The sequence below is a fragment of the Anas platyrhynchos genome, chromosome 1 (genome assembly GCF_047663525.1).
Source record: "Anas platyrhynchos isolate ZD024472 breed Pekin duck chromosome 1, IASCAAS_PekinDuck_T2T, whole genome shotgun sequence".
Lineage (NCBI taxonomy): Eukaryota > Metazoa > Chordata > Aves > Anseriformes > Anatidae > Anas > Anas platyrhynchos.
Genome location: NC_092587.1, coordinates 61,783,665 through 61,810,238, shown reverse-complemented (window position 1 = coordinate 61,810,238; position 26,574 = coordinate 61,783,665). Strand labels below are relative to the sequence as shown.

General features: G+C 35.7%; 1 protein-coding gene across 3 annotated transcripts; it reads right to left on the bottom strand.

Moving 5' to 3' along the window:
* Positions 1-268: 268 nt before the first annotated feature.
* On the bottom strand, positions 269-26,182 carry SLC13A4 (solute carrier family 13 member 4). 3 transcript variants are annotated; one of them, XM_021272875.4, is made up of 16 exons: positions 25,258-26,174; positions 21,212-21,340; positions 18,533-18,669; positions 17,729-17,910; positions 17,034-17,088; positions 15,479-15,518; positions 14,784-14,861; positions 13,055-13,245; positions 11,670-11,789; positions 8,706-8,807; positions 8,108-8,209; positions 6,719-6,816; positions 5,421-5,551; positions 4,377-4,538; positions 2,606-2,743; positions 269-1,827 (listed from the first exon to the last, which is right to left on the bottom strand). In XM_021272875.4, exons 1-16 carry the CDS (start codon positions 25,354-25,356, stop codon positions 1,690-1,692), a joined length of 1,902 nt encoding a protein of 633 aa, XP_021128550.1. In that variant the 5' UTR covers positions 25,357-26,174; the 3' UTR covers positions 269-1,689. The 3 variants fall into 3 exon arrangements, with proteins under 3 accessions (XP_021128550.1, XP_038029003.1, XP_071895253.1); XM_038173075.2 differs by lacking the exon at positions 8,706-8,807 and having other exon boundaries at positions 25,258-26,182; XM_072039152.1 differs by lacking the exon at positions 21,212-21,340.
* Between the last annotated feature and the right edge of the window lie 392 nt (positions 26,183-26,574).

The window sequence follows — 26,574 nt, the reverse complement described above, 5'->3', positions numbered from 1 at the left end:
GAAATTGTTTTGTTAGAGGATGTTGTCTCCTGCTTTTGGTACAAGGAGTTAAGAAGTGATTTTGTGATTTTCCAGTTTTGTTCCCCCTCTGCTGACCTGTAGCCTCTTACTGCATCTGTTTATTTACAAGACAAGACTGTGGGATCCCTCTGTTTTGACAGAAGTCATAAAGCAACAGCTCCTGCTGTCTCAGCAGTGCTTTCCTAAGGGCTTTGTGGATTATGAGGTGAAATGTGTCTTATTTATATTCTCACAGAGTACAGAAATATGCAGTAGTGAATAATTTCTTTTATTGACATCTCATTTATGCTCTGTAGTCATTCACACTAACGTCTAGAGAGCCTAGATTATAAATGGAAAGCATAAAAATGTGTTAAAATATGTATATGAAGAATGTGATTACATGAAATCCAATCATCTTAATACACAGCTTAAAGTCATTGACATTAAAGAAATGATTAAAAGCAGCACATAATGCAAAAGAAGGTTTATGATGTATCACAGGTATCCAGTCAGCAAGGGCATTCGCTTTGCATACGATAAAGAGATTGGCCTTTTTGGTCTGCTAATTATCTGCTCTATGTGACAGTTTCCCACATTTCAAGTTCCTGTTCTCTGGGCTGCTAGAGAGCAGGCGGGTGTGATGTTCAAGTGAATACATACGATGATGAGATATGCCAGTGCAACTCCACTTCAGCCCTCTCCCTTCTTACTCATGGAGTAGCACTGAGGGCTATGTTAGAAGAGATGGTACTTTCTCTGTCAGGAAAATCATAAATCCTTAACCACCTAATCAGAGCCAGAAGAGAGGACTGCAACGGGCCTGTAGACCAAGCAATGTTTTGCTAGTCATGGCTCCCTTTACTGAGAAAGCTTCCACTGCAGCACAGTAATAAGGAAAGAAGATATTGACCAAAACTTTCTATCAGGGATTGCAAGTGCTGCAATACTGGAAACTTTATACTAACGCTGTGTGATAAAAACCAAAAAAAAAAAAAAAAAAAGCAATAACAACAACAAACCACCACCACCAAAAAAAACCAACAATTCTCCTTTCTAAGAGTCTTCTTATCTGTTTTGTCATTTCTTATTATCCCTTTGAAATGCTGTAGCAGATAGTAGGTAGCTGTATATATTTCCAGGCCATATGGATTCACTGATAAACTTTTTTTTTTTTTTTTTTTCCAACACAGTGATGACTTACTTCAAAAGAATAATAATTTGCCTTCAGAAGAAGTAGGCTTAGAAAACTCTGGCTTTGGGAAGAAGGCTCAACATTTACAATGGATTTATTCATTGTAGCAGTCAACAATGAAATTGAATATCTAACTACTGAGTACACAAGTATATGCATACTTGTCTTCTCTCATTGAAGTCCAATATCCACTGTTTTATAGATCATACATAATTGTTCTAGACCATGAAAAATCTATTGGCAGAGAATTTGGAGGAGACTTTTTTATTTTTTTATTATTATTTTTTTTATGCAGAGGACCTTCTTGTTAATTTTCTTCATATTTTTCCCCGTGTTCTTGGTTTTGTGTATGCTCAAATTTTCTCTTTTCTTTCATATGTATTTAGATTTACTATTTTGTCCTTACTCACTTTGGTCTTGCACTTTTATTTATTTATTTATTTATTTATTTTATTTTTAATTTGAATTTGTTTTGCTTTGTTTTGTTTTTAAGGCTAGATTTGGCTAGTGATGTTGCTTACTGCTGCCCATTCCGGAAAAGTATGCAGCTGGAAGAGTCTAATTCCCCACGTGTTGATTGCCACCATGACAACAGCCAGACCAATGAGATTTACACCCAGACCAGCTTTAACCTATGTAAAAACAAACAAACAAACAAACAAACAAACAAACAAAAAAACCATTAGAGCATGATCAGTGATGACTTGATCAAAAACAGTTAACATGGAAAAAAAAAAGGAAGGCGACAGGGTGCATGCATGGTGCAGAACTCTATCTTTGATGGAATATATTTGTAAATGTATGTGTACTTGTTTATATGTATGATAATATATATGATAATATATGTATACTGATTTCCAAGGTGACAAAAAAGCACAACTATTATGTATCAGAGTGTATATCATGAGAGAATTCAGGAGTGGTAGATGCTGATGGTCAGAGGCTGATGCACCTCATTGGAAAACTAATTTGTCACTTGAACTTCTCAATCACATAATGAGAATGGGGTTTTATACTACACACAGAAAGAGGATAAGTGCTTGTTTTAGTGTGGAGCTACGTGACAAATCTGATTCCTTGTGCTCTCCTCACTTCCCCAAGCACTGTGTCTGTTTCTTCTGCAACTGCCATAGTGTTGTCCTAACAGATCAACACAAAGTATTGTGTACTTCTATTCTTTTATACCTGTTTGACCATTATATTCATAAAAATAAAGATGAGAAATGTGCATATTCTACAGTAGATATGTAGATGTTCTTAACTTGGCAGTTCTGTCATAATAGCAGTGCCAATCAGCATGACTTTACATTAACACTAATATCATCACCATTATTACTGGCTGCTGGATGTGGGGACAAGGTGTCAGGGTTGTATGAAGCACTGGAGGGTATACCTGATCTCAAGACTCACCATGTCTTTAATCTGGCAGTGCCCATAACTGAAGACGATGGCATTTGGAGGATTACCCACCGGCAGCATCACCGCAAATGAGATACATATGGTGACAGGAATCAGAGTGTATAAAGGATTGATGAGAAGGGTTTCTGACTGGAAGGAGAGGGGAGGAAAGAGAAATTTTACTTAACCAGTAAAAGCTGGTGCTGATAATTAAGATGAAAAAAACTGTCTTTGCTTTATGTGAAGATAATAAGTTTATGAATCTCAGCTCCCTCATTTCTAAACCTAAGTGTGCAAGTATTTTTTTGTTTGGTTGTTCTTTAAAGTGGGATAATGGTTTAATTTGGAGCTGGTCACCCTTCAGGGATTTCTGCTGAGCTATTTCACACTAGGCATGGGTGAAGATTGCTATTATTAGGCATTCCTCAGTCTTTTGCTTTTTTCCCTGTCATTCTGTGCTGTGTGTTCTGGATCTGTCACCGGGAGGTGCTTCAGCCTTCATCCAAGAGAGATCATAACAGGTTGAAATGAAGCATTTCCTTATTACAGCTGCTGAAGTTGATGAAACAATTCTGTAAAGCTTTCCCAAGTGGCATTTAAGAAAGCTTGTTGCTTGTGGTCCAAATTTACATTGTGAGGGGGCCATAGTGGTGGAATATTTTTTTATTTTATTTTATTTTATTTTATTTTATTTTATTTTATTTTATTTTATTTTATTTTATTTTATTTTATTTTATTTTAAAGTGGTCTAAATAATTTTTCTTCCACTACAGCCTTCAGTGGGGGTGAAATTTTGTATTTTAATTTGTGTTGTTTTAGCAACACAATACATAGTTACATGGGGGAAGGAAAGGAAAGGCTAACTGGAGAGTGAAGGCTAACTGAAGACAGAAGTGTCTCCAAGTTACTTTCACAGTCAAAAAAGAAATACTGTCTAAAAATGGGTATTCATGCTACGAAAGTAGATTACCACACTAAATTTCTCTTTAGGAGAGTCTCTTTATGTGTAGCGCAGAGTTAAATTTGAACTCATAAGCCATTCTAACATAATTACTTATTTTCATCTGACCATATTTTCATATTACCTCAGAGCTGTTCACATAACGTTCTTTGGTACAATCTCATAAAATTGCTATAATAGGGAAACAAGATTCATGGTCTGCATTCTTGGTAAGGAAAGATTCACATTACATAAAAAAGAAGAAACGAGGTACGTTTCTGTAACTGATGTTCTAATATGGAAAGAGATTTGCATTTCTTTTTTCTGCCTTTGTAACCAGTGTACAATTTTTTAACTATTCCTTACAAAAATCTCTGCTTTCCATGTTGGATGATAGCACACTTACCAGATCACACCCTTGAACATATTTTAATCTGATACTGAATTCATTAATACAGTCTTTTCTTAGAAGTAATGAGTGGGTGACCACTAATTAATGAACAACACATTTAAAATAACATTGATAAGCTTCATGCAGACTTCACCAACTATCTTGGTTGCATGATCACCTTTCCTTTTATTTAAACTATCTATTCTTCAGGGCAGGAGCTATGCTTTTGCGTTGTCCTAGAAGTCTCAATTAAATTTATCAGTGCTAAAATTGCATATCAGTATTTTTTGCCAGGCTGAGTTAAAGCCTTCTAAACATAAGACTGCAGACCAGTAGTTTGGGAACCAAGGCAGGGTTTCATGACATCCAAATGCCAATACTCTGCCATCCTGAAACATTCCCATGGGCCTATGAGAAAACAACAAACTAAAAATGCCATAGTTTTTACTCACCATGCTGCATAAAATAGGCAGAAATATGGTTATAGTTGCTGGGTTACTAACAAACTCTGTAACAAGGGACACCAAAATGCAGGCCAGCAGAGTTACAGCCCAGTAGGGAAGGCTGCTCAAGGAAAGCATTTGGCGTCCAATCCAAGTAGAGAGGCCAGAGGTCTGAGGAAAGGACAGAAGCACAAGAATGACTAAGTACATGGGATGTTTGTTAACCAGTTTGTTCTCTTTGGGGCAGTTTGCATCAGAGAATGCCACCAGCAAATAAACAAAGTTTAGATCAATGCTTTCTCCATTACCGTTTGTTTAGTAAACTGGATTTCACTGTAGTGTTTAGATCAATGCTTTCTCCATTACCTTTTGTTTGGAAAACTGGATTTCACTGTAGTACCTACTAAACAATTATTTTATAGTATCAAAAAATTAATAACATGAATTGGCACCAAGGCTGATCTTTCCTCTTTCTTCAGCATGCAGACTGAAGTACTGCAAATTAGTGATGAAGGATTTCATAGTCTAGGATTTCATACTCATACACAAATTTATTTGCCTACAGATAGGTGTCTGTAGGAGAACTAAGTGTATATTCACAAATTGTATTGAGTGGCAGTACAGTCAGTATAGCCTAGAGCATGATTTGTTTTATCAATGCTGGGTGTTTGACTCAGTTGCCTAAATACGAGCAACCAGTGGCAACTGAGATGTTCTTCCCACAGCTAGCTAGCTACTAGTTGAGAAAGGGTGAGGTTTCCCTCAGATCCTGTGTCATTTCTACCAGCATTGTAGAAATATCTAGCTCTACTAGAGCATCTGAAATGGTAGTAGGTGCCTATGCTTACACAACTGATTTGAGCCCTACTCATTCTTTTGTTAGCTAGGTATCTTTCCATTGAGTTTAGGGAGTAGGGGCTAGCTTGTGTACAAACTTGAAAGTATCTGCTTTATAATTCCAATCTGAGGAGCATACAAAAGGATAAAATGCCAAGTTTGCATTATTTATTTATTTATTCCTTTTAGGAAGGGGAATATAATCTAAATCCATACCTTGCATCCAGCTGCTAAGGCATAACCACCTCCAACCAACACTACAATTTCCCAGGGCATGGTCTTCTGGAAGTCCTTCCAGGTAATGATGGGATCCAGCGCGTTAATATCTGTTGACCTTTCACTGTCTCCTATACGAAAACAAGTGTGTGATCAATGTTACATTGGCATTTATACAAAGATCTTCACATTTTATGATAGTAGTAATAATGCAATAACCATGGAAGTTATCTTGAGACCTGTCTGTGAGAGAGATGAAGAAGAAAAGTATAGCTTAATTCTCTGGATAGCTCAGCCTCAGAAAATGCAGCATATTGATTCCCAATACCCTGACTTCCCCTTGGCTGCTCTCTTGATGTCAATGGTTACAAAACCCTGTGCTTTATGCTACAGCTTCTTGAGGGAATGTCTGCTGTGTATATACCTGTGAAAATTATCTGTAGATTACAAAGATGAAGTAAAAATGTGTTTATTTTGTTAAAGGACGTTTTCTCTCTCCAGTAAGTCATGAAGCTTAATAAAATGCATTTATGTCTCTGAATAATTTATTGAAGTAGAAGCTAGAGGGTGTTATTTTTCCTGATTGTTGCATGCATTTCAGTATAAAACAAAACAAACCAACCAACCAACCAACCAACAACAAACACACATCTGTATACACTTGTAATTTTGTAATCTCTACATAAGACTGTGCAGGGAGTTCTGTTTCCATACATTATTGATGAAAGTCTGGCACTGCAAACTGATCAATACTTCTGAGTGCTATCCAAAAATGAACATGAAATGTCGATCATTATTATTATTAGGAAGATTGCAAAAGGAGCATTACCAAAAATTACAACTGTCACATATTTACTTACCTTTTTTACATCTACTTCATGAAATTATCAACGACTTCTTACATACAAGGAATGACCAAATTATTTACTAGAGCATTTATTTACTTCACCCAACTTTGCAAATCTCTGCTTTATCATTCTCAATATGGAGCTACATTTCAACCTATCCTAAAGCTCAGTCATAAATTTTCAAAACTGTGTAAATACAGAAGAGATGGTGGCCATCATTACAAGACTGAGACTGTATCTGTGGCCTGTTAGTAATCTACCTGGTTAGATTACCTGTTTGTAAGGAGGATTATCTGTTAGCAGAGGACAAAAATGGAGTTTGAAATAGGAAAGGATGCTATCAAGGAAAAAAATATCCACTTGAGAAACAAAATGTGTTCTTCGAACATTTTACAGAGACCAGAAAAATATTATTAAAAGAAAATGTGCCAGGGCTCACTCTTGCCTTACCTTTTTCTCTTTTTCCAAAACATGGCTTTTTTGCTGGAATGAGGAAAAGAAGGAAACCAAGAAAAACAGAGACAGTGGCATCAGTCCGGTAGCCTTTCCTAAGAAAGAAGTGGTGGAGTTAGCATAAAAACTTACAGAAGCTTTCTTCAAATAGGTACGTAACAGTTATAGAATCCCAGAAACCCAGCATGCTTAAGGCTGGAAGGGACTGCTGGAGGTCATCTGGTCCAAACCTCCACTCAAGGAGTTACAGGTGAAGTTTTATTTCCACATCTAAAGTCTTAGCAACAGCCTTCTAAAAAAATGTCTGCACATCAAGGATACAAACAAATTTTTAACAAAATTTTATTCAATATAGAAAATTGTCTTCAGTAGCTAACTGTAATTATTTTCCTTTTATTTTATTTTATTTTATTTTATTTTATTTTATTTTATTTTATTTTATTTTATTTTATTTTATTTTATTTTATTTTATTTTATTTTATTTTATTTTATTTTATTTTATTTTATTTTATTTTATTTTATTTTTTAACATTCTAGTGATAAAAAGAGATCCTTTTTGGTTTACAAATCTGTTAACTCAGAGGTACAGTAAAATAATTTGTTTACTAGAAGGAATAAATAGTAAACACATTCTCAGGAAAAGCCAAGCTCAAATGGTCCTCTAGAAATGAACTCGATATTGATTTCTAATTAAACCATTAAAACTCAGCATGAAAAGTACTTCAAGGTATGTCAAACTACAAAGATCCTCAGGAAATCCTAACAGTAAAAACTGTTCTTCAGTCAAAATTAGGATTATAAATTAAAATAATTTTATACAACAGAAACTGAAACAAATTTAACTTCATGTAGTCTTTGCTGTGTATTGTTTATTAAAGTTACTTTAAATAGAAATCTTTTCAATATTATTTAAAATAAAATCAATTGTTTCAATCTTCTAATATTTAATTGAAATATTTTCTTGATAAACTTTATCTCCACAAATTATAATATTTTGACCAAAAAAAATCTTTCAAAATAAAATAGAAAAAAGAAAAAAGCACCCCAAAGTTTTAATTTGAAATATAACATCAATACATTTCAGAGATAGCTTCTCTTTGAATGTACTAAAAAGTTTTCACTTCAGTATGTGACTTTCCTATTTATTACATATGGAATATGTTTATTTCATATAGTTAATTCCTTTTTCCTTACTCAGAAAGAACACAGTTTGCTGCTGTGTGAAGAGATGTAGTTTAAAAGACAAAAATGCTAAATTTGAATAAAAACTTCATTTTTTGCCACCTTGTTAAAATTGGCTAATGACATTGTGTAGCCAAAATTTATGGCAGAGCCAGAAGCTGCTGGGCTGTACTCTTCTGCATTTACATAGGGAACTTCACTTACTTTTCAAAGAAAGATGACCAGCCTGGTACAAAGCCAGGTTCACGAGTAAACCAAAGCAATGTCATTAGAATGAATAAAAACCCAGTCACCATCTCAGGATAGCTAGAAACAAAAATAAACAAACAAATAACAATAGGAGTCAAATCCAAGGTCTGCCTGAAAATTCAAGAGCAGATTCCAAAAGAATTAAGCAATTATAAATGCTTCACACAAAAGAGGTATGAACCATAAGGAGAACAGAAAGGAAGATTAAACTGAATTAAATAATTCTATATTTTGCTCTCATCTGTGAACCAACTAAACCTAGTAAAAATGAACTAAAAATATAATTGTCTATATTTTCAATTCAATTATTCATAGGGAATTTCTAAAGGAACATATTTATAAATGTTTGTTATGTATTTGCACTGGTTTCCAATGAAACATATGGTAATGAGTTAAAGTTAATTTTACCATTCTACTGTAAAGACTTTGTATTGCATTTTTTTAAAAGTGTAATAAGCATAAGAGCAATTGACAAAGTAAATCTGTACAAATATTTTTTGTGGATGGTCCTGCCTGGACAAGCAAATTCCTGAGTAAATCAGGTCTGTTTTACCTAACATTTCCCAATTTCTTATATTCTTCCTGAATCCTTTTCTCTGACATTTCTTCCCGTTTGGTCTTCTTCTTCTTGCTCACAGAACAGGTCTCCTTAAAACTAGGGTAGATAGCACAGTAAAATTAGACAAAGGTGTCAAGTGAAATAAAGAGTTGTAAAAAATAACAACACAGTGGCAAGCTGAAAATTCCACTTTTCATTCTTCTTGGGAGAAGATATGACTGGGACAAGACCTGATGGCAAGGGAAGCAGAAATTATTGCTTGTCACCTTTTCATGGTCTAGTTCTGTGTTTTCTGAGACGCAATCCTGGTTATGGTATGAAGGTCCCCATGATGCCTTGTCTAATGCTGACTGGTATTGCTGAACATCTCCAAACTGTGGTTGGACACCCTTCCTGTAGGCTTCCTCAAACAGCTGGTGGTGGCTAGATTTTTGTTGTGCCTGAAATCTCCAAAGTTTATGGCTAGTTTTTATGAGTGAAGGAAATGTTTGCTTCCCAGTAGGATCAAGTATGGTCAAAACACTTGGATTTTAGTCTGGCTTTTAAGCCAAAGTTTGACTTGAATATTTAGGTTTTCACTATGAGTAATGGTGAAAGCTGTGCTGGAGATCCAAATAGCTTTCAGAGCTTGTCTGCCTCTACTCTTCCTAGCCGTTTCTGAACCAGGCACAATTAGCGTAGGACTACGTCACCTCAAAAAGGCAACAGCATTTTGTCCTGTTGAAAAATGTCTGTACTTCCGCCAGGTAAATGCAAGCACAAGCACATTTCACATCTGAACACATTTAAACCTGCCACACATTCATATGCAGATTGGGTTAAGCCCTTAGTTTATGCAGCTTGCCTTCATGCTGTAAGACTAGACTTTCCTAATTGAAATGAATACACTTGCAAGCTCATTTAAACATTTTTTTCTTTTATTCTTTCCAGTAGTGTCACTTTGCTGTGCTTTGAGCCAAAGTTCTCTGTTTTTCTACTCCAGCTGTACTATCTGTCAGACAGGGGCTTATGGAGGGGGTTAAGAAACTTCTGCAACTAAGCCAGTCTAAGATAGGTTTTTTCAGAAGCTGGAATGTTAGTACGTTAGTAACATAAGTACATTAAGAGCATAATGGCCTGGTTTTAAAGTTCCTGCAATTTTAATGTGTCATTTATTGCCCCACAAGAGATCTGTGCTACTGCACTGGCCAAACTGTGTACTAATATCTCCCTCAAGAGTTAAGGTCAAATTATCAAAGGAATTTGCATACCTAAAGATACAAATAATACACGTCTGGTTAAAAAAAAGAATAAAAATTCTTTAACATTTTTTTTTCATGTCCCTTGCAATCAAACACCTATATGACACTTGTTTTAAGCACCTTTAGTACAGTTCTACAAATACAAGCATTTAAATTTCCTTGCGAACTTGTTTTTAAACTCCATTAAATCCACCAGCAGTAATGAATCTGCTGGAAGTATGAAGGTCTTTTTAATGTTCAGTTCTATAGCGACAATTATTAGCTCTGCTTTTCTGGCAAAAATTGTTTGGTGGGTCTATTCTTCATCCCCTTTGAATTAGTCAAAAACCTACAATCCAAGTCTGAGATGTTGTTCCAATTAGGCCAAGTCATAGCCTAGTGATACTGGGCTTCCTAGGAAAAGAACATGCAACACATACATCATGGGAGTCTGATAAACATTTATGCACAGACATTAACAGCTGTTTCAACATGTTGTGAGTGTTGCTAGGCTTAGGAGGATGTGAAGGCAAAGTATTGTAATCAAGCTCTTAACATAATATATTCTTTAATGAACTGCAATAAACAGAGATTTAAGAGGCTTGGAATCAAACAGCACTTCTCAAGAAGTCAATAATGCTTCAGTCTCTCGTATTATCTACAAAAACATTAATCAGCATGAGGTCTTGGATGCAATGTGGAATTTCAGTGACTTTTATTAAAAAAAAAAGAATGTTTTTGAGGGTAGTGTTAGGGCTTGTTTCCTCTCAAGCTTAAAAAAAAAATAAAAAATGTTAGCCTTTTAATTTGGAACTACAAGGCTCAATGACTGAGAGAAGGACATGGAGCAGAGCTATTCACCTCTAAATTACCTCTTCAAATCTAGTCAAGGTCAACAGCAAGCGGAATTCATTATCATATTTTTGGTTGTCTTTCATGGAAGAAATTTGTGATGTCAGTTCATCTTACTTTTAAGAGTAAACAAAATCAAATTAAGGCCGCTTTAATTCTGAGTAAATGTGTCTGCACAACAATTTAAAGCAAATTAACTAATCCACTCTAAATGCACATACTTAGTCAATTTTCATTAACTTTGCTGAGTACCGCTGCAAAGAGAAGACGTGGTACAAATGAACTTGGAGACTGAGCCTTGTTCTTATCTGGGGGCTCAGGGACTAGCTGGTATCAGAGGATATTCACCTCTTAGTCTGAGTCCTTTCCACATTAAAGACAAATATAAATGGAGACAGTTTACCTTTAATTTTAACTTGTCTTACATTAACTTCATTGAGCTGGGGGCAGATCTGAAAAGTAACTTGTTCCATTTCATGTGTTTCTTGCTTTGTTTTGTTTTGTTTTTCTTTCATCTTTTCAGTTGTATTTTTCCAAAATACATTTTGGATATTTTTACTCCACAAGACACAGTTATAAGTCAAAACCAAAACAAAACAAATCAAGACAAAACAGACAAATAAGAAACAACCACAACACAGCTGACTGCATAGTAACAATTTCTATCACCATCACCTTTACTCTCAAGCAGCAATGCTATACACTGCTGCCTATCCAGTGCTGCTAAGAAATATGACTTCTTCCAGTAATTGTTCTGCTAAGAAAAAAGAAATTATACATTAGCTTTTGTCATTTACAACTAGAAGTGCTTTAATAAGACCCATTCTAATAAAGTCAAAGACACCCTGCTTTTGGAATCCATACTTTTTGAACAACTTGAACTCACTTGCAACCCAAGAACAGCCAATGCATCCAGAACCAAGTAAGGACCAACATGATGAGGGATATTGGGAAACTGAACAAAAACCAGGTTCCAAAATTCACCACTTCAGCATTTGGGTAGTGGCTGTAAAGGAAAAAATAAATAAAAATGTCAGTGTGTAAGAGTTCAGAATGATAAAAAACACCTCCAACATGTACAGATGCCCACGCATGTACTTGCATATATATATCTGTCATGATATGACAGGAAAAATTAAACAGTATATATTTGTGACAGACACAATACCTATGAATATTAAAGCTATTTACCAAAGAATGTCAGTCGCTGACCATGCTTGACCAAGAGATGAGCCCTACAGCACTTCACACCTTTAAGACCAGATGGTCTGGATTGTCCAGCCAGCTTCAAAAAGCTCTTACAGTTACCAGGAATGAGATCCTGGCCTTACTTAAGGTTATTGTTAGAAATCATTTAAGCATCAACAGACCTAAGAATGATTCACCCAGAACATCTTTGTATGTCTTATTGTGGATGATAAAATAAAAACTATATTCTACCAGGTTCTGACAAAGATGTCTGCTATGTGCATTTGATAGAAGTGTCATAATAACAAGGTCTTTGGAAATACCGTGAAATCCAAATTCTTGAACTAGGGATGAGTTCTGAATTCAGTTTTCTTTGTTGCCACCATTTCAGAGAGAGAAGTGCAGCATATTATGACAGCAATGGCAGCATTAGATAATGAGAATCAGCTTTGAGCTTGATTACATATCTGTGCATAAAGAGAAGTTCTACTGGTCTTCTCACAGAGCTATCTTTGTGTTTTTGAGACTCCTGCGAATATATGATAAAGTGAATATTTAACTGATCTCAGAGCTGCTTTCTGGTGTAAGGCCACATTTCTAAATGTAGTTATTTTTTGTACCACATGTCGAACAGCACACCAATGATGCCTATAGATTCACCTCAAGAACTGGCTTTCTAAGAACACATAGAAAAAACTTGAGGCAGGTTTTATGACTTTTCACCTTTTGCATAGATTTCCTTTTGTCTTCATTATTATGTCTGCATGGCTTTAGAAAGTAATTTTCCTGGGTGTCTGCTGCTTTCATGATAATTGGTTTGTAATATCAACAGAAGTTGCTGAAGAAATATCACATGCTGAGGAGTTTTTACTTTGCATGAGAGAAGGACATGGATACATATTAACTTAAGCTTCCCCTTTCAACCGTTAATCATTAGAAAAAATGTTAGTAGAGAAGGAAAGAAAACTGTCTTCAGAGAGACCATCTTAGAAGAGTTCCCTGAGGCAATAAATAACCCATGGGGAATGCCACAGATATGATAATGAAACAACCATATTCTCATGCACTCACAATGTCACTTACTTGTTGAAATGCTCTAAGAATATGAGGCTAGTAGAAGTCCCTATGATGGTTGTCAGTCCTCCAATGGTTGCTGCATAGGAGATGCTTAATGAGAGGCATTTACAGACCATGTGGTCATGTCTGGACTGATACCGGAATTTAGTGCTCAGGTCTGGTTCTGAGGGCTGAGGAGGCAGGACCAGTATCTGAGCCTGTGAGGAGATACATTGACCAAAGAAAGCAGGAGTTTAGAACAGCAACCTAAATTTTTCTAATGCCGTGATGCTACTGGTCTCAAAGAAACAATAGGTTTGCATAAAAGGGAGCAAGCTTCTTTCTTCGTGGGTATTAGTTGAGATCAGAGCTAGTAACCTGTCCAGGAGCCTGAAGTTGCCTGTCCTGAGGCAGAAATATAGGACAAACAGTAATTGGGCTTCTGGCCATGGTATGGGTCAACTCCAGTTCTTACTGGAATCTCAGCTGGATACCAAAAGCCTTTGTGGGTTGCAGAGGCAGGATGCCAGCACTGCAGTAGAAAGAATTTGTAATCCTTGAGGCTTATGAGCAGCCACCAGACAAATGCTTGGTGGACTTTTTGCACTCATACTGGCTTAGGGCCTCTTACTAAGAAAGGAGTGTTAGGACTCTCAGAAAGTGCATGAAACAGGCTGGGCAATGGTGATATGAAAGAAAAAGTTACAGAAAAAAATATTGCTCCAAAAGTTTTCTCAACAGTGACAGGAAAGACGCCATGTTAGTAAATCAAGCACTTGGAAATTGGTAAAAAAAAAAAAAAAAAAAAAAAAAAAAAAAAAAAAAAGGTACAGAACTTCAGAGCACTTAGAATGCAACCCAAGGCTGTAATTTAGAATCAGGAGAAAGATAGCAGGGGAGTTAACAGGTCTGTTAAATTGTTAATTTGAATTTGAGTTTAGGTCATAAAATAAGTTATGCTGTAGATTCATCATTCTTGTGAGTACTCTGGTTCACATCCCTGTAGGTTAAAAGTGAAACAAGTTTACTAGCAGCAAAATAACCACTGAATGCAAATAGAAAATGGATATAACAGGAAATTAAATATCAGGAGCAGTACATTAGCCTTTATTTTAGAAACACATGTTTAGATTCTTTTGAACTACTAATAAAAATACATATGCTGAGTTTAGGTTAATCTTTTCTGGAGATCAACTTATGCCATTTAGGTAGTATATAACTGTAGAAGAAACAGCAGCCACTCATTGGATCCACTCAGGAAAAGTAGAGATACTGCACTGGAGTGATGTAATGGAGGATTTTGGTAGAGGATATTTGTCAGAACAGAAAGGAGGAGGATACCAAGACTGCCAAACCCAGTTAAATGGTTCATGTATGCTGTTAGTATGTTGTGTGTCAGGAATTGATGTTTTTTTGTGTTGCAGTATTTTCCAGGGAGACTTTGTAGAAATAAAGTGGGTAGAACGATCAAACAAGGGAAACTTGTGGTCATTAAACTGAAGATAAAGCCAAATGAATTGTACTAGCTATTAGGAAATATCTTACTGGGGGAAGGCTCTCCAAAAATATCTGTGCTGTGTGTGTCTAAATAGGAGCAAGAATCAGCATAGGGCTAAAATGTGACCGCGGTTAAGTTGATGGAGAGTAATTCCATACAAATTGGCTTACAAGGAACAAAGATGTGAGTGAGCAGTGATGAGCAGATGATGTTCATCTCTGTCGTTTCCGTTATCCTCCATGTCTAACATTTCCTTACCTGAGGTAGGTGCTGCCCGTTGCTCTTGGAATTTACCGTTCCATTAGGATTGGCTATCATGTGCACATTATTCATACTCTGTAGGGAGGCAAATGCCTTTAGATTAGCCTTTCTTCTGTTCCTGGAGACACTTAGATTAGAACAGATGATGCTTTGCAAAGGTCATGGGCTGTGGGCTTTCAAAAGAAAACAAAATAAAACAAAACAAACAACAACAACACTGGCAACAACAAAAAAATCTAAAATTTCAGCTATAAATTTTATACTGGAAAAAAAACATAAGTTTTTTTTTTTTTTTTTTAATACTATTTTTATTTTAAAGTGATGTTAAAAATCAGATTATAATAAGTTTAAGATTTCTCCTTCTGCCATGTAGGAGGATCTAACAGATCCCTTGCTAGAGACTATGGTTTTGTAAGAGATGCAGTTTTTTCTAACCTACTGAAACATCTCAGATGTAAACCCTACAAAGTTATTGTTCCCCATCTTGATTTGTGCAAGCAGGCTGATAGGTTAAATACAAAGCTGGACATCTTGTACTATTCAGTCTCTTTACTCTTTCCCAACAACCACTTTTTTTTTTTTTTTTTAAAATAAAGGAAATGTAAGTTTGTTGTAGAGCTATGTAGACTGTGCTCTGATGGCATTACCAGGCAGTATAGCTCAGAAGATACAGGTACTACCTATGACAATACCTTTGAATGCATCAAGGAGCTGAAGTCAGTAGTAGTAGCACTAAAAACAAAGAAAGGAAAATATACTTTAAAAATGCCTGTTCACCCTGCTGCTCCCCCAAAAGGCACAAATCATTGGTAGGAAGGGCAATATCTGTGGAACTAGTGCCTACTGAAATGGTGAAGAACAACATTTATTAATATCTCTTTTTTTGGTATCTTGGGCATATATAGAGGAAAAGTCATAATGTTCCATAGCTCTGCCTCCAGCCTAGCAGTGATGAGATTCCACTTCCATGTAAGTAAAAATAAGTATTCTTAGTTGTGTATACTACATTCTAGGAATGGACTCCATTCACAGTGGAGTGAATCACTGTGCAATCCAGTGTTACTACTGTCTTGTTCTACTTAAGTTTTTCCTCTACAAGCTTCTTCAATGCTGTTTCTGAGCACTTTCTTGTGCCACATTAAAGTTTTTCACTAAAATCTCTCTTGTGTCATATGGACCACGCAAACATTCCAATGAACTTTGTCATTGAAATCATATTTAATTCCAGAAGATGGGCTACTTTTCATTTCCCAACAAATTTCAAGCTCTCTTTCAAGTAATACTATTTTAATAGTAGCTCTGTTATGAAAGTTCTGTTATGAAATATCCCTCACATATTTTTCAATACGGCTTAAAGGAATTAATGACATAATGTCAGACTGAAAGTTTTTATTCTATACTGAAGAAAATATGGTTAGGATTAAAAGAGATAGTGGACAAAATATTGGAGAGTGCATTAATCTCCAAACAAATGAGAAAACTATTCAGAACTTGCAAGGTAACTTAAAATCATCAACATGAGCCATCTGGATAATAATATTTGTTTTAAAGCAAATTTTAAATGGTGTGACCAGAGCTTGTTTCTCTTTTATTTTGAACTCTTAGAGATAAAATAGAAGGAATTCAAGAAACAATTGTGCATTTTAATCTCATATCTTGTAAGATTTTTCTCAGAATGTATCTGTAGTATAGTTTGAGGAAAAGAACTTTGTATATTCTCCTATCTAGCTGGTTAATTTGATAATTTGACATTGAAATTAGTCATTTCCTTGATCTGCCCTTATTCTACCCCAAATAGAGACCTGGTTGAAACTGTTAGTGGTTCAAACTTTTGAATAACCTTGGCTGTATTCAAAGAAATCTAATAATCTTTTACAGTTTTTTTTTTTTTTAATTATTATTATTATTTTTGTTTTTGTTTACCCCTCTTCTGTCATCTGTCTCTTGAATGTTCTTAGCATTCAGGGTTTTCTCAAGAATCTTCTGTAAGTGGATGTTTCTTTCCCTTTATAATGGCCATAGTGTTAAAATAAAACAAAATATAATAAATGAATCCTGGCAAGGTTTCATGACATCCAGACCATTACATCAATTCTATTTCTCACATAAGCCTTCCTTGTTAGTTGCATCTAAAACATTCACTTTTAAGCTTTTGATTGCCCTTCCTGGCTCTATTCCTAGGTTCATTTCATTGCAACCTGTGTAGGGTTCAAATCTCCAGTCGTGATGTACAGGGTTCATTCTTACTCCTCATTGGTGAAGATAAGCTCCAGTGAAGGTTGGTCATGCCTTTCGCTGAGATCTGTAATGAAGGAAGAGAAAGCAGCTCTTGGGGTAAGAACTGACCTGAGCCCCTCCGCCATGCCACTGAACCTGGAGGTTCAAAAAAAAAACAAACGAACTTGTTTGTCTAAACCTTCTCAGGTACTCTCTGACTGTTATGCAGCTTTTATTTTTGTGTTGTGTTGTCCTCATGACATCTGACAAAAGTCAGATTACATTGTTTGGCTGGAATCTTTGAAATGAAAGAAGAAGTAATTTTTTTTTTCTTTTCAAATCCTTGCTTTCTGGGAAGGAATGAACATTAAAAGCCTCTAAAATTCTTATCAGTCCAGAAGATTTTTTTTTTTTTTTTCAGTTTCTTCACAGAGATTTCCTTCTGACCCTGTAAAATTACATGACCTAAGAGTTTATGACACACAGATTCCAGCTCATCCCATGATTCAACCTAAATAGTTTCCCAGCTCCACTTCTTCCATCACATCTTGAAACTCTCTTTCAGTTTTGAAAGAAATATCACTGTGCAGAAAGAAAAAGAATGGACTAGCATCATTGGCAGTACAAATCAGACAACTCTGCCTGACCTCAGTAGAATTTGACTCGTGTGTCAGTGATTCTGGTCACTGATAAATAAGAAAAGAATGGCCAACATTGGCAAATACCTATTGGCTCGTTTTCTTCAATAATGGTGCTGCCTGCAGTACTGATGACATCACGTTCCTCCTCAGCATTCACTAGCTCCTGGAGCACAGCTTCCACAATTGGCATCACCATGGCTGTGGTGGATGTGTTGGAAAGCCACATGGAGAGCACCGTGGTGCAGCACATAAAGCAAAGAAGCAACCTGGAGTACAACACAGTAAGACCTTGAGGCACTTTCACAAATATTAAAGGTTTTCTTACCTAATATTTTTGTTAGACCAATGGTAACTTTGTAAGGTCATTTTCTTTTTTTCTTTGTGGGTACCAAAATACTATTCTGTGCTTGGATAAAATGCTGCTTTGTGCTAATAACTGTCACAAGACCATGTATCATTGAAAGCCCTTTGTTGCCTCACTTGGAAACCATCATGTGATGTGAGAAACGCCAATTTTCAGCACTTCCAGGGATACTTTAAGAATCCTTTTATGTTTGCTAAACAGGCAAAGAAGGAACAGAGAGACTAGGAGACTAGGAACAAGGAATAAGTAAAAAATAGGAAGCAATGGAAAAATAAGCCAAGAAGTAAGAGGTGGCAAAAAAAAAAAAAAAAAAAAAAGAAAAAAAAAGAAAAAAAAAAGAAAAAAGAGAGAGAGAGAGAGAGAGAGAGAGAGAATATTTGAAATCTTTCAAACTCTGGAAGGAATGGTAGGAATAGTCTCCCCAGACTGAGCTAGCTTTTTCCTGTAGATGGAGAAGTTTAAGTTATTATTTGATCTTTCAAGCTGCTGCTGTGAACCTCAGACTACCCTGAAGTCTCACTCACATGCCTGGCTTTGCTCCAGCCATCATGACCATTCGCAGGGCAATTCGCTTGTGGAGATTCCATTTTTCTACGGAAGCTGCTACACAAATCACACCCATTAGGAGCAAAGTTGTGTTCTTGAAATATTCTGCAGCCACCTGCATTAAAGGCAAGAGAGAAATAATCAATTAAAAAATATCAGTAAGTATCCTACACAGAGAACATGCTGAATAACAAGACATATTGTAGGTTTCTGCCCTTACACCAGAAGAATGAGAGGAAGCAGGAGAAAACGAACAATTAATTATTCATGTTTTCTTTAATTTCTTTTATGTTGCATTTACAAATAACATTGCTCCATGCCCACTTGTCTGTAGATTTCTCAGTTTTGAAGAGACTGAGAGAAATCTTACTTCTCTGGGCAGGATGTTCATTGCTTGCAGTTAATCATATGCAGTGAGGTCCACACTGAAATGGCCCTATGTACACTTCTGCACTGAGGGCACTTTATTCATGTGCTTCATCATCTTTTTCTTTATGCAAATATAATTGTCTATCTCATTTGTATTTCTTATGTTCAACTATCTCTCTGAATACAGTAAGCAAATATTGCTGTGACCGTCTTTAGACACTGCACCAGAACTTTTCACAGTGGAAAGACGCCTGCATTGTGTCAAGAAAAGAAGTGAAGTTTAAAAAACAAAACAAAACAAAACAAAACAAAACAAAACAAAACAAAAAACATGTCTTAGGAAAATATTCAGAGACCATGCAGAAAACACTCCAAAGCAAAATTCTTGAATTTAGGACTCACTAAGATATGAGAAAATGTCTGTGAAGCTACTACAAAATTAACAAACAAGAAACAAACCAGAACATTCACACACCTGCACACATTTATGTGTGAAAACAAGCTAAATGGTAGAAATAGTGTATATAATTGGATGCTTGGAATTTAGCTGATTTTTTTCTTCCTTCCAATGAATTTTTTCACAAAGTATTTCTGGAATATTTTTCCCTAAACATTGGCTCTTCAGTTTACAACTATTCGTGTAATAAAATGTAGACTCGAGTATTTTAAAGCAATTAAAATCAGTAGAAATAGCATTTCTTCCATTGTCCTCTTCCATAAACGTTCATGAATGTCTCTAATATTTTGTGAATGTTACAGTAAGTGTTAAGCATTTACTTATATTTAACAAACCTTAAATAGACTTGGCCATCATGTTTGTGTGCCAGAAATTTTAAATATGAGTGTTGTTTTTTTTTTTGGCTTTCTTCCACTGGTTACTTTCTCATTAACTTTATTTATTTTCATTCTACTTTGTTCAAAAAAATCTTGAACTGAATGAAAGGAATCCGTCGAATCAGCAGCACAAAGAATCTGTTGTTTCACTTTATCCCTTTCACAGTTATTTTGGAGAAAAAAGTGAATGCTAATGTTCTTATTAATACACATGTACACGCATACAACACCCAGGCTCATGCTCTTAAGCCCTTGTGAGTTATGTGTAGCTCAAACTGCAAAGCTTGAGACCTGGTTTCTATGGCACTGCGGAAAAGCAGACTGGAAATACTGCAGCATCATCAGACTTGCTTATTTTAAAATACAGGGTTTTATTTATTTATGTTCCTAAAGTAAGTAATATATTCTCTGCAGTAGTCCCACTGCCATTTAATTTGATGTTGCATTGAATTTCTGTCAGGCTACCCCTAAATTTTCCTTCTCTCATATGCTGCAGAGTTTAGAAATGAAAAAGTGTAACTACTTTAACTTTTTGTTAAGAAAAAAAAAATCAACTGAAAATATTTAACTGTGTTGACATAGAAATGTACCTGGTTATATTACACAGCTGTTACACCATTGGGAGGAATAAGACAGGTCATAAAACTCTTGGCTAATGCTTGACTCAATCCATTTATGGGTAGGCATAGTATTAGATTGTGTTAGAAATTCAACTACCTTATGGTTTCTTTATATTCTTCTGTGTTTTTATCTGTATTTCTAGTCCTAAAAAAACAAGTGTTATCCCCTCTCCATCCCCCCCTTCCGAGAGAAAGAGAGAAAAGTGAGAAAAAAGCTGTAGATGAAATCAAAAAAATTCTTGCCATATCATGAAAGGAAATGACATTCAAGAGAAACTTAAGTAAGCAAATTCAGAACTGATCAAAGAGACTTTTTATACAGCTACTCCTTTGCCTTAGAAATAATGACTACAAGGCAACTCTAGGGTTACAGCTTGGAAAAAAGGACTCAACATTTACCTGGATATTAAAAGTATTTAATTTTATACAGTAAATGGTAATAGTTTTTAGAATGTGTAGCCTCATGCTTTTACATGTCATCTATAAGTCATGTAAATCTTCCATCTATTACTAAAATAAAACATTCCACTTTCCAGTTTATCCCATAAATACTGTTAATACAATTTTGGAGGAGGGGAAATGTCATATCCTTAGGTGGAGTAGGCAAAGGCCATTGCTGGTGATGCAGTAGCTGATAAGATGAACATCCCTCTTGGCTACTATGGCCTTTCCTACGTCTAGCTTTCTTCCACAGAAGAAAGTGCTGGTTGGCACAAGTTACACATTGTAAGATGTACACTTCTTCCTCCCAGTCTTGCTAGTCCACTAAGATTTGTTTTCTTCAAATAATTAACTGTGAGTAACAAGTTATAAAAAAGTGCACACTGGTCTGACCTCACTGGACTTCATGACTCCAAAAAGTGGATATAGGAAAGCAGGAATTAAGGCTGCTGCACCCAGAGGTACCGCTTCAGAAACCCAATACACAGCTGTCACAATCAGCACGTAGGCACATGAGGCTTCCTGTAGGGAGAAAGCACTGAGGTTACATGTTGCTGTCATACCACCTATTGTGAAGGTGTTCATGGGACTCATCAATTTGTGGGTGCCTGAACTAAAAGAACTCAACAAGCTAAAAGCTTTTATTGCAGTTGTAGCTTTGGTGCTACTGAGAAGAACTTGTAAGAGAGGCTAGAGAAGATTGTGTTAGAAAGAATGGGATCGGGTTGGGGAGGGTATTTTTTAATATTCATGAATATTAGTATTATAAGCATGCATTTTACAAAATAGCATTGCTATATTCTTTGAAACACTGAAGGGCTGATGTTCAGTCTGTAGTAGCTTGAAGTGACCACCTCAAAAAAAATAGGAATTAAAATGGAAATCATTTCAAAAAGTGAGAATACAGGGATTAGACATTTTTAGTAATCTCAAATATAAAGGCAAAACTCTTTTATGTATGAGTCACAGGACTCATAAACACTAGCCAGCTTGCTGCTTAGTCAATTTTAACTGCATTTGACTTCATGGTTAATATTCCACAGAGAGCAAAGTTAAAGGTCCTTTTTGGTTACCAAATAACTATTTAACACTTTTTTGAAAATTATTTTTTAACTTGTTAATTTCTGCTAACAAGTTAGTATGTATTCATGGGCTCTGTATGATGTCCAGCAGTTTTGAGGAAACAAGTCCTTTTTAATGAAACAACATTAATTTTTATTTTAAATCAGTGCAGATGTAACATCCAAGATATATATTTTGTCAAAATTCCCAGTGTTCATTTTATCTTAATCCAATCCCAAATTATTTTCTCCTTCCAAATTTATATTTGTCTTGAATCTCTTTGAACATAGACTGTTATTCTATATTGCCTGTCTGCATGTAGCAACAGAATAACAGTGGAAGTGAAACAAAACAAAAGGAAATTGCATCTCTGTCAAAAACTGTCTGGGGCAGGAGCTAAGTCTTTGTGTTACTTATTTCCTACTTGCACTGTTTATCCTCTCAGTGCTCTAAACTAGCTCTTTTCCAACACTAACTAAATTAATATCTTCTAGTGAATTGAATTGAGTTTATATATTTAGTTAATGGTTACCAGAGCTCCTAATTACTGGATTGAAGTAAAAAACAGTATAATTTCAACTGTTGCCACTCTTCTTGTTGTACAGATGAAAATGAAGGTTAGGCCACCTCATGGATTGAAGCAGAGGGTAGGAAAACACAACATAGTGAGCTCATATGTGATGGTTGGAGGGACTACCACTTAATTTCAGTCAGTCCTTTAAGGAGACGGGAAAGAGGGCAGAATAAGAAGTCATGGCTAAAACTTCCACAAGGATCATGCATAAAGCTTTAATAACTGAAGTGTCTGAGGATCTCAGAGTGATTGAAAACAAATTTTGGATTAAAGATTTGCCCACTTAAGGATGAACGATACACATCTTGCATGCATGCATGTGTCTGAGTCATGAGGAAAAACAAAAACAAAAATAAAAACAAAACTCAGTTCAGTGTCTGGTCTACCATCTTTGAGCTGTTAGGATCACACTGTAATTCCCTCTCTTCAGCTTGTATACATAAAACCAAAAGTTAACAAAAATGTGCTGTCTGTTACTATTCAGACTGTTCTGTGCATCAGGCTCCATCCCCCGGATGTAGCATATCAAGCTGTCAGCATCACCTGATGGTCTCACAGTTTACAGCACCTCTTGCTGCCTTTTGAGGAACATGGTTTGGCACAGGATCAGCAGTATCAGGAGATCTTGCCCACTACTGACTCTATTGATGTGATACTCCATGGTATCACTATTGGCTTTACAAAAAAATGTAGATAAAGATAAAAAATAAGGTAGAAATGCTTCCCCATTACTGTTAACAATGAAGGAAATTAAGACAGGATGAAAAAGACCCACAGGCCAGAAAACACAGACTCTTCATTTGTTTTTTGGTACGTGCCATGGCCTGAAAGGTGCTTATGGGTGCCCCACATCTGCTATAAAAGTTATAGTGCAGGTATAAGTTTTGGAAGGGAAGAAGAGTTCAAAAAATTTTTCCCAGGTGTATTTTTTTCCAACCATTTTTTGTCACAAGATACTAGAAAAGAAAATGTGTATATGATCTGTAAATCTTATCTCCAAACAGTTTTGAGTCCTCACGCTTCCTTTGATGTCCCTTGCTACTACATATGTACTGGTACTTTGACACTTCCAGTATTGTGTTGATATCAACAAGGAAGATGCAAGATGAAACACAAATACAATTCACCTAGCCATTTTGAACCCTATAAGACAGAAAACTACTACAACTGTCTGGTAACTGAAAATATATGTCAGCAGGCAACACATTTAATATTCAGATTTAAGAAGTAATCTTAGTCAGTGGGTTGTAACAAAGTAAATACTACACTAAGGCACTCGAATAGTTTCCTGTTAACTGAGTTTATTAGGTGTAGATGTTTTCTTAATGGCATTACAAACTTTTATCCAGCTCAGGGTCAGGTTCACAGCTATGCTCTAACTTCTGTGGTCATTCACTTATAAACAAAGTGAATCTAAAACATCATCTGATGACTTTTCATATCACTTTGCAGTAAAGCAACACTACAAGGTGCAGAATAATAGTGCAGAGGAACACATGCTGTATAATAGCAGTTCTTGCAGCAATACTGTCACTGAACTTCCGTTCCAAAACCCACATGATGCTATTACAATTCCCTTGGTTACTAGAGTTTCCTTATTACATCCTGTGCCTCTGATTCCAGCAGTGAGTGAACATGAATAACAACATTAAGTGCAGTGAATCTCATGTTGCTTAAGAGAGGTTCTCAAGGGATATGAAGCATGCTACCGTTACAGTGCCATATAAGAATATCACAGAGAATCTGTTCATGTCATCCTTTCAGAGACACTGCGGGAGATGAAACCCTTTTAAACACACATTTCTGTAAAAAAGTGTGCATTACTGTTCTCTGGAGAAGGCATGATTGTCTGTCATTCATTTCTTCTCAAGACAGAAGAGATGAAAGGATACTATAAGATTGCAGCTGAAATATATATTGAAGTTTCAAGCAGGAAAACTCATTCAAACTGCAACATACCATTTGTACTAGCATTCCTTTCCATGAATTTAATTTTGAAAATTGCTATACAATTTCTAATCCTTTACATTTCAATTTGGTAAAGTAGTAGTATTCATAAATCCTCTAGTGCTAGAAGGAAGAATTAATCTTTTACAGAGTAGAGGAAGGAATGGAAATTGCTGCACCAGATTTATGTCTAGCTCTGTGGAAGCCACAGCTGCAGAATATTTAGCATGTTGTAAATGCTGATAAGTTAAACATCACCATCTCTATAAGGTAGGAAACTTTTTTTTTTTATTTTTTTATTTTTTTATTTTGAGAACTGCAGAGATATGCAGAGGAGTTGTAGCCAGTAGTGGATGTCATGTTTGGTCCTACATGTCTGTCATTGAGTCCTAGTTCCTCACTCACTTGAATAGCTGTCCTCCAAACTCACATCCAATTTAAAGTCCATCGATGCATACTTAAAAACTAAAAACTAAAACACTTGAAGTATTCATTTTAAACACCTCTCTCTAAACAAAATTTTATTGGAAATGTTCTGTTTTCCACTTCCACCCAAATGGTGTTGTAGAAAAAGAAGAGATGCAGTTTCTCTGCCTTAAAATGGTGCTTCACCTTGTTCTTCAGCTCTGCCTGTGACATTACTCATACTATCTCTAGTTGTTACTGTGATGACTGCTTAATGACTTGTATTTCACACTACTTCAGATTCGAGTCCTTGTTTCTAAGAGCATTTTTTGTTTTGTTTTGTTTGTTTGTTCTCAATTCTTGCCTTACTTTTTGACTACTGCTAGCTTATCCATCAAAACTGCCTACTGTACAAAGAGGTTTGTGAAAAAGGAAAAGAAAATGTACTTACACTGCTGGGGTATAAGAGTGGCAGAGGAAGCAGCAGAAGTGGAATGAAAACCACGAGTAAGAGATTTCTGGATCGGAGAATCTCCTTCACCATTGCCATACTCCTTTAATTCTCAGTGGCTTTCTTCTCCTTGGGTTTCTTCTTGGGTTCCTCAGATAGTCCAGTTTCCACTCCACATTTTCCTTCACCTTTGCCTGGATTTCCCTGAAAGGGCTCTCTCTGCCTCGTTTCCTATTTCTACAAAATTAACTCAAACAGCTTTCTTAATTTGTTTATTATTCTTGCTGTTGTTTTGGAGAGAAATCCTAATAATTTTTCTATTAAAAAGGCATTCAGTTTATGTAGGGCTCATCAGCACATCCAAGGGATTATCACACCATAACAGGCAGAGGTTTGTAAATTGGAGCATAATGGTCTTTTGACATTTTTTCTTTTAATTCAGAATCACAGATATAGCTATATAAAAACATGTTTTGAAAGTTTTTTTTTTCTTCTATCATCTGATTTCCAGCAATGCAACTCCTATTTCATAGACTGGGTGAGATATCTTTTGGGATGCCTCTTTTTCTCCTGTTAATTAGTCTGAATGCCTCAAATATAGGTTTATTTTCTGCTGGAAAATAATTAATACTAAAAACATATTGTTCACTGCATAGAAAAAACTTGTATTTTTTCTTAAAAAAAACAAACAAACACAAAAAAACAAAAAAATACAAACAAACAAAAACCAACTAACTCCAGCTCCTTATATCTTCTCTGTTCAGATTTTGTCTCTGCTATAATTTTGGCTTCTACTTTGAATCTACCTTTAGCCCACTTTTTCCCCGAGCTTGGAATTCAAAGAGTAGCAATTCCAATATAGATTATACTTGGTCTCAAGAGTCTCAAGATTTTAAAAAAAAAAAGTCTTAAAAGTTTTTTTTTTTTAATTCACCAATGAGGACTGCAGAATGCTGTAGTTGCTCCACCCATTATCCAAAACGCAGTCACAAATTTTGAGAAAATCAGCAGACTCCTCTTTCTGACACACACACACACAAAGATTTATTTATATATTTTTTTCAGTTGATGAACAGTTTGTTATTGTTTCAAGGTCCCAGTACTGATAAACAAATAATCATTGTTTTCTGGACAATACCTTTTGTCTTTCATGGTTTTTTCATCTTGAATCTTGAATGCCTTTTATTCATAAAGCATGAACATTGATTCATGTGCCTTCAGTAACACTAGGATTCCGACACAAACTCAGAATTTTTAGGCTTTCTACTCTGGTCTTTTGAAGGAACATTTCTACTGCTCTTCAGTGCTCTCTTTGTG

Excerpts from the sequence above, each read along its gene's own strand:
- SLC13A4 (XM_021272875.4), bottom strand. The coding sequence starts at position 25,356 with ATGGCAATGGTGAAGGAGATTCTCCGATCCAGAAATCTCTTACTCGTG. Across the intron at positions 18,670-21,211 it reads GAGTCATGAAGTCCAGTGAG|GTGGCTGCAGAATATTTCAA; the intron begins GTCAGACCAGTG and ends CCTTTAATGCAG. Across the intron at positions 13,246-14,783 it reads ACGGGCAGCACCTACCTCAG|GCTCAGATACTGGTCCTGCC; the intron begins GTAAGGAAATGT and ends ATCTCCTCACAG.